This window comes from Drosophila sechellia, chromosome 3R, assembly GCF_004382195.2.
Source record: "Drosophila sechellia strain sech25 chromosome 3R, ASM438219v1, whole genome shotgun sequence".
Taxonomy (NCBI): domain Eukaryota; kingdom Metazoa; phylum Arthropoda; class Insecta; order Diptera; family Drosophilidae; genus Drosophila; species Drosophila sechellia.
Genome location: NC_045952.1, coordinates 15,658,197 through 15,666,593, shown reverse-complemented (window position 1 = coordinate 15,666,593; position 8,397 = coordinate 15,658,197). Strand labels below are relative to the sequence as shown.

Genomic DNA, 8,397 nt, shown 5'->3' with positions numbered 1-8,397 from the left:
AACTGTCCTCCTACACGCCCACTTTCACTTTTCTGCTCTTTGATTTTTTCCTTAAATATATCGACGCCCCAAGCCACTTCTACTTCCGGTGACTGCACTTAAATGCCAGACGAAAGCGTAATGGCATCAATTTCCTGCAGGCCAAAATTTAAATGTGTCTTCTAAAATCTATTATCAGCCAAGATACATATCAATTTCATGTTCCGCAGGAATATACTGTCTGAAATATTACATGATTTCAATTAAACCATAATTCAAATACATTTTTAAGAAGAGAAAGCTGTTTAATCACATCTTTAATGCTTCTCACTTCAATTAGTAGCAGTTAGTTTATTGTTTATATTTATTGTTATTACTTTATGTTGAGTTCTTTGCGTTGCTTTTACATTTCTTGTATAAATACCAGCAAAGATGAAGTTGGACCTCACCATGAACGACCGTTTCAATCAGCGGTTTCAGTCGGTTTATGGCGGACTGGTTCCCCAGATCGCCCGACTGGTGCCCTTCAACGACTCTGAGGTGACCTGCATCCTGCTGATCTACTACAAGTATAGTCTCCAGAATGGGCCCTCTGCTCGCCGAATAACATCCAGCCAGTTTGTGAACATCGTGATCGGTTTCCAGCAGCTATACGACATGGACGTGGTGGATCGCATCGTAACCCTAATCGCAGGTGGCAGGAAACACGTGACGCCTATGGAATTCGTCAACTACATGACCATCCTAATGTCCCGCGACATGGAACGCAAAATGGAGTTTGCATATATGGTAATGGAAATGTACACGATACAGTTTTTTTAATTTTTCAATTAGGTTTACGACAAAAATGGCATGGGCATTAATAGAGAGATCATTTCATCTTCGGTCGAGAGGTTTTTCGCCGGGGACGACGACGAGATACTCGAGATGCGACTGGTGAGCTGGAATTAACCAACTTCAAGCCCTCATTCAATCTGTTGCCCATCTAGGACATGGTCGATTTTCTACTCCTCAAATTTGATGAAGACCAAGACGGCTACATCTCATTTGAGGAGTATAGATCGATCGTGTTGCAGCAGCCGCGTCTGCTGGAGTTTCTGGGTCCCATCTTTCCCTCGGACGAGACGCGTCTGGTGGTGGCGTACTGCACTGCCATATACTCTCACATACCCGAAATGGGCACGTTGTAGGTATGGATGCAGCAGGGTATGTGGCAGTTTGCCAGAACTCCGCCAGTCACATAAATCTTTCAGGCACAAATAAATCGAAAGCAATGCAAATCAGTGCGCCCCGCCACCGCGTTTTTCTCTGTTCAGCCATTGTAGCCACTCGAAAATGTCAATGACAATGATGATGAACTGCAGAATAGAGCACTGACAGCTGCAACGAGACGCTGGATAGATGGATGCATATATGCATATATGGGGGACACCAGCTGTCTTTCAACCACACGGGGGAAAAATATGAAAGATTTCGATGGAAAACTTAAGATATCAATAATATCAATAAAATATATTAACAATACTTTCAATTCACAACTTACAATTTATTTTTGTATATTGCTGTTTAAATCCTAAATTTATTATTTTATTTATTTATTTTATGCCTAATCATTACATAATTTATTATTTCCCTACAAAAGATAATGGTATAAACATAAATTCCTTGTGTATTTTAAAATACGATGTATACAGATTTGAAGTAATATAAACAGTATAATATAACAAGAACTAAATATTTTTTTTATTAAATTTATACTTTTGAGTTATTGTTTTGATTTTATTCATAGTGTAGCCCGCTTTAGTGACATAATTTTAAATACGGAGCGCAGCTCCAGAAATACTTTGCTCTGGTTGAATGCTCCACTGGCTCGAGGACTGCCTTTTGCCACTGCCTCATGACAGCTTGATTTGTTGGCAGTTGGCATACAATTGACATTTGATGGATAGTGTTCTACATTGTCGGGACATTCTCCAATCCAGGCTTCCAACTGCAACCACTGCAGGCCCTTGAAGTTTTCCCCTTGGCCGGTTGCTCTAATTATGGCCATTGGAAATTGGGAGCACCATTAAAACTAAAATTTAGAGTACCATAAATCAACAGCCGTCGTGATTGAGGGTCTGAAATCGACTGCTCTCTTTATTATTTAGTATAACCAAAAGTATAAACATATATATTCGCACTAACCAAAAGTATTTGGAAATACTAAACAGAACACAGCTGATAGTTATTCGCCAGAAATCTCCCGAAACTACTGATCTATACAAAGGTTCATATAATATTGTAAGCTATATATTTTTATAATTACAATGTGTCTTCTTTCTAATTTAAATTTTTTATGTTAATGTACCATAACATTCAATTCTTACTCGCTTTATTCCATCGCTGTACCATTCACTAAAAAATGCGTACGAAGATTTTGGGAACGGCAATATAATCGACATTTGATCGTTTATGTAGGAAAAAGGGAGTTTTTCCACAATTAAGTCGTGCTAAAAAAAATTAATTAAAGAAGATAAAAATTCTCGATGAATACTTACGTCATAGGGACACGAATGATTTATGTTGGAATAGGGAGCAAAAAGGTTAAAAATGTATGTGGCCACTGGATATCCTTTCATATTTAATAGGTATTTGCATCCATCGAAAGTAACATTGTAAAGAAATGGCTTGTATCCGTTTAACCGTTGATATAGTGCGAAATTAACCTGCAATTTTGATTGTTAGTAAGTTGAACCAGGCGATCAGTAAAATTCACCCCATACTTTAACTTTTTTAATTGGCACCTCATGTAATTTTACTTTTATAGACGCGTATTTATATGTTCGATTAATAGCCTTCAGAAAACAGTATTCGAATGTGGAAAATGATTCGTTATGGGAAATACATTTAAGATTCGTGAACTCAAAACCTGAGTAAGCCTTAAGAAAAAAAATAATTAGGACAGAGAGCTTTAAAATAATCACTACTAACAATACCTACATTATGGATAATTAAAAAGAGCAGAAAAGACGAAAAGAGCTCAATTGCTGCCCGACACATTGCACCTGCAAATGAATACCAAAATGAAATTTGGTATCAAACTATTCACTCACCCACTCTTTATAAACATATTAAATATATAATTGGGTTTAGAGTGGGATACAATGATAGTTTTTGAGTTTAATTAAGCAAGACAAAATTTGATGGAGTAGATTATTTCAGTGCTATTCTTTTAACTAGACCCATTTTCATGACTTAATTGACGAACGAATGTAAACATTTAAAGGTTGCTACAAAAATTACAATTACATTTACTCTAGAAAAAATTGAAATTTGCCTTTTCGTTTGTTCACTACATATATAAATTTTTATTGTTATGTGTGTCATTAGCGCATTTTATACACCACTGGAAAAATTGCTTATTGCCGAGTCTTTATAACATTATACATTATACGATTTGTATTTGTTGGACTTTTATAATAAAAAAATTTATATTTTGAAAAAACCAGCGACAACCAAAAAACATGTATTTTTGATTAATTAAAAATTCTGCAAAAAAGATTAAGTGTTTGTCATCCCTGAATATCGTTTGAATCCTTCAGAAAGTCATCCTAATGGCTTAAAAAGTGGGCAAATTTGCATAACAGACGGAAAGAAATTTAAAACAAGTAACAAGCCAGTGAAACATGAAACGGAAAAGTAAACAAACGAGAGCCTAATAACTCGACGTAGACTGATGAAATACTCTTGATAAAAGTCTCATTTAGGTATAAATTAAAATTATCTCTAATGGCCTTATTGAAAAAAATACATTTAATGGAATTGTATATTTAAAAAAAAACTTTTGGTGTTCGATTTATACGCTGATATGGGCAACAAAAATTTTTTTCAAAATCTCCATTGTTAAACTCTGTTAAGGCTGGGGAATATTCTTTAGAATGATCTCTCTTTTTGGAAATAGAATAATTTGTCTTTGCTTTCAAATCCTTTGTGATCACATTCATATAAGCCTCTTGGATTTGTAATTATTTATGCAAAAATTCTTACCAAACAAACTTAATTTAGTTAAATATTTGACTTCAGGCTGGCGCATGTTGATTAACAGACTGAAACGGGTACCAAATGCCCTGCCACGCCCCCGGGTATGCAAATAACAATGTGGAGCGGGGCCACCTTCCTTCATCCTTGCAATTCATTTACTTTGTTGTTGTTAACCCTGGGTGTTTGAGTTTGCCACTCGAACTTGCGTGTAAACATGCATGATTAAGCTGGCAGCAAGAAACGGAGTAAAGTCCCAAATTAGCATAAGACAGCACAAAGGCCAGGAAATGTGAATTAGTAGCGTCCCTTGAAGGTAATAGGCCTGCCGATATTGCTCTTCAAGAAAAACATTAACTCTTATTTACCTATAGATGTATAGTTGATTTCCTCGACTATCAGATACCCATCTAATGGGAGGACGAGGGAAAAGTTAAAAAAATTTGTTTAGCATACGGACAGAAATTAGCAAGACAAGAAAATGAAAAAAAAAAGCAATAAAATCATCTTTTTGTTAGTGCTTTGTTTGTAGATCACAGCGTTAATACAGACATGCATATGGACGGACAGATGGACATGGACTAGTTGACTCGGCTATATATACTTTATAGGACGAGAAAAGCTTCCTTTTATCTATACTTTATATTTAAAATTTAATTTAAAATTAATGTGTTCGTTGTTTAGACCTGACTGATTTAATGCATTTACTAAAAAGATAGTAAAATTTCTTTTTTATACCCTTTCATAAATTTCTTATTTAATTACGTCAAAGTTTTATCAATTCTAAGACGTTTAAACAAATTTAAACAAGCGTTCGCGACACTCAGGTGTATGGATATATCGATCAAAGGAAAAAAATATCCGGGGAATGCAGTCCTGATGGAGGAGATGATGCCAAAAAGCATCTCAGACTGCGACGAAGCAGGGGAATTTAAGGGAACGAGAATCAACGGAACGAGAAGAAGCTTGCACTCAGCGCATTGCATTGCAAAGTGAACTCCACTTACACGGAGTAAATAAATAAAAAGGATGCCCAAACAGAGCTCACAATTTATGGATGCACTTGCCAGGAAAGGACAATGGCAGAAGAATGGGAAAAATCCAAAAATAAAAAAAGGCACCAGAGAATAAGGAAAGCCAAACGAAGACAAATGTAAAATAATACGTGACAATAATGCTGCCAATGGCTGTGTTGATTAGGCTGCTTTATTTATGGACCGCTTTCCGCCGAGACAGCTGATCCAGGTCCACATCCTTTTTGGACTCCAAGCTCAGAGTTGCCCAGATTCGTCTCAATTTTTTTTTTTTTTTTTTGTGGGATCCAATGTCCAATCGTTAGTAAATTCATTGAGCTACCGCAATCCGGACTTGATCTGCAGGTTTTGTGGCCCAACTTGCTCTTTGGGCCTAATGAACCGAGCAGCCCTCTGAGCGTATGTGTGTTTGTGTGTTGGCCAAGTAAATATTATTTGATGCTGTGTCGAAAGCCATTTCCAGGTGGTATGTGTTTATGCATAAAATATTTACAAAGTTTGGTGTCTCCGTGTGTCTTTCGCCGAGTCCAATTTGCCCAAATGCAGAAGTAACATTTGAGGCGAGCTTGTGTGGCAATTCGTTTCCTTCTCCCCTCTTTTTTTTTTGGCTCTTATTATTCCAGTTTATTTAGGAGCTGGAATCTGGGGAGGAATGATGCCATGAAGGCGGCGGAGGCATGGAACACCACATCAAAGCATAGCACGTGGCACGCATGAGTGGCAATGGCAAAAAGTACAGCGGCAGGAGCTGCTGGAGGAGCTTCAGAAGCAACTGAAGCCCGGCAGCCCCAATTGCATTGCCATTGCCCCGAGTTGACCACAAAACATTCGCCCGGCTACGAAAACTCAGCCAAACCGAGCCAACACAAGTCAGGCCAAAAAAGAAAACACGGCAGAGGAAACATGGATAAAGGAAAGCTACACCGTACATATTGCATAATGTAAGCGAGTTCTACAGCAAATTAAATAGGCAAAAGGTTGTATTAATGGTCTTAGCATTTTAATCCTTATCAAGACTTGTAATATTTTAATTTAAGGAATTTTTCTTCATATAAAATTTTATTCTCATATTTATTCGTATTCAATTATTTTTTCTATTCTGTTCTTTAATTTGCTTTACCTTTTGATATTGTTTTCCTAACTTGCTATCTTTCGTATTAAAGCCTATTTAATTTGTCCCAATTTCGCTCAGTGTAGGGCAACAACAGTAACAGAGCGGTAAATCAACTGCTGACCAGTGTACGGGTGTAGTTACGTATGTGAATTTGTAATCTAAACTTTTATACTCGTTGACTCGTTGCCTCGTTTTTCCATTAGCGGCGAGCAGGAAACGGAAATTGCTGCTGTTGGCCCGTTGACAAAAACACGACACTTGCACCTCAAGTTGCCAGGAACTTTCAACTTGATTTTCCGAGCCAACTACAACAGCAAAGGCAGGAACAACAACAGCAGCAGCATTGATGTCCAGGACATTATGCGACTGGCAATTGCTTACGGTTTTGTTGTCCTGTTGTCGAGCAACTGAATGTGTCCATGATTGCGATTGCAGGTAGTAGGCGATCGTGTTGTTCCTGTTTTTGTGGACCCATCTGACCATTGGGCCATTGATTAAGCGTGGCCAGCTGGTTGGGATTTTCCGCCCGCTCTTTTGGCCACGTTCACTCAATCAAAGCCAAACTAAAAGTTTGTGCTACGGTTTTAACCTCAGTTTGCATTCTTTATGAGTGTTTCTGCCTCCTTTTTGTTGCACGCTCTGCATTTTTTCGCTCTTGCCTTTGAATGTTTAATGCAAATTGATTTACCCAGACCTGTTTGGCTTTTTTTGTTCATTGTTTCAGCAATGCCAACTTTTGCTAAAGCGAATTTTCCAAACGGCTTTAAGTTACAATTAAGCCCGCTGGGAGAGAAAAGCGCGCAAGTTGTTAACTGATTTTACAGCCCACCTTTGGTGCCTCCAGTTACCAGTTGGCTGCACATTAGCGACGGCACACGAAAATTTTTAACTTAAATTACTTTTCGTAATAACTTTATTTTGTAATTTACGTAAGTAGAAGTAACATTTATGCAGCTGCATAAACCGCCAACGAAAGTAGCTGACAAACTATGACGGCGCACGTAAAAAACTTTGGCCAGAAGCCTTTGCGAATTTGCGGAAAAATTTGCGGGTGGGGCACAAAACTGGCTGGGAGAATGGAGTAAAATCGGGATGCGAAACCCACGAGCGTTTGCCTTCCATTCGGCCTTGGTCCGCAAAAACTTGATGCCACTCAGCTAGATAATTTGCATACGGAAATGGGTGCGCTCTTTGATGGTTTTTCACGATCTTTGGGAATCTATAGGCGACGCCACCAGTCCGAAAATGGGTGGTAATCCCTGCCCCATGCCACCAAAAACTCCAGTGGCATCTTACATTTTTAATACGCCACTTGTCCGAAGGGAAACTGAGAGCGTCATGGGCACGTTGTTTTTCTTTCGCCTGCGTAATGAGGAAAAGTTTCGCTACATGCAATTTGCTCGTGTTCTCTGTTCTAAGCGCTCCCTTCTCAGTTCCCAGATGATTCTAGTTTTTTTTTTTTTTTTTTTTTTTTTGGTTTGCTGGTCTACTTGTCCTTGCAAAAAACCATTTGCATTTGCCAAAAGCACAGCCATAACGGCGAGAAGAAAGCAACAACACACTCACCTCAATAGTCAAACAAAACAAAGCAAAAGTGCGGCATACTTTGTGCCCCCCATTTCGGTCCTCCTTCTCCGGCTGACATACAAATCATTTCGCCGAGTACCGAATGTCGAGTGGGGAGCCATAATGCAACTGGAATGAAAGCCACCGGGAGCACTGTAAAAAAGGTCATTTCAAACTCGAGTTTTTCCTCCTCGAAATCATAAACAATACCTTTCAAAAACCAGCCAACTGTTAAAGTACTGGGGTCAAAAGGTCTCGGTTTTAGGTTCCACAAAAACTTCCCAAAAAGGCACTTTAGATATAAATTACAAAAAACAGTTTCCTAATTATTAATAAATTTTATAGTTTTTCCTCTTTGGGGGAAAATACAATTTCGATAATGCTCAAGTGATTTCAAGCGGTACGTTTTTAACAAAACTGCTATTAGTGTGGGCAGACATTTCTGTCTATTTAATGTTCAATTTTTTCCAGTGCTACACATAATTCTTATATGTTCCAAGGAAATGCAAAAATATGTTTGTCGCATTTACATTTTAATTACTTGGAGCGTCCGCCATGGTTTTTATTGCCTAGAAATCGCTTTGACATCTAATCAATAAATCACATGCACTTGGCCGGGTCTTATCAATATAAATCTTACAAGGATAAGGGAATCCCAGGCTCCCAAGTGAGGGCAACAATTAT

At 38.1% G+C, this 8,397-nt stretch overlaps 1 protein-coding gene across 1 annotated transcript; it reads left to right on the top strand.

Moving 5' to 3' along the window:
* The first annotated feature begins 292 nt into the window (after positions 1–292).
* On the top strand, positions 293–1,262 carry LOC6606606 (EF-hand calcium-binding domain-containing protein 1). The gene is made up of 3 exons (XM_002031371.2): positions 293–768; positions 814–915; positions 969–1,262. Exons 1-3 carry the CDS (start codon positions 412–414, stop codon positions 1,167–1,169), a joined length of 660 nt encoding a protein of 219 aa, XP_002031407.1. The 5' UTR covers positions 293–411; the 3' UTR covers positions 1,170–1,262.
* The last annotated feature ends 7,135 nt before the right edge of the window (positions 1,263–8,397 follow it).

Excerpts from the sequence above, each read along its gene's own strand:
- LOC6606606 (XM_002031371.2), top strand. The coding sequence starts at position 412 with ATGAAGTTGGACCTCACCATGAACGACCGTTTCAATCAGCGGTTTCAG. Across the intron at positions 769-813 it reads AAATGGAGTTTGCATATATG|GTTTACGACAAAAATGGCAT; the intron begins GTAATGGAAATG and ends TTTTTCAATTAG. Across the intron at positions 916-968 it reads AGATACTCGAGATGCGACTG|GACATGGTCGATTTTCTACT; the intron begins GTGAGCTGGAAT and ends TTGCCCATCTAG.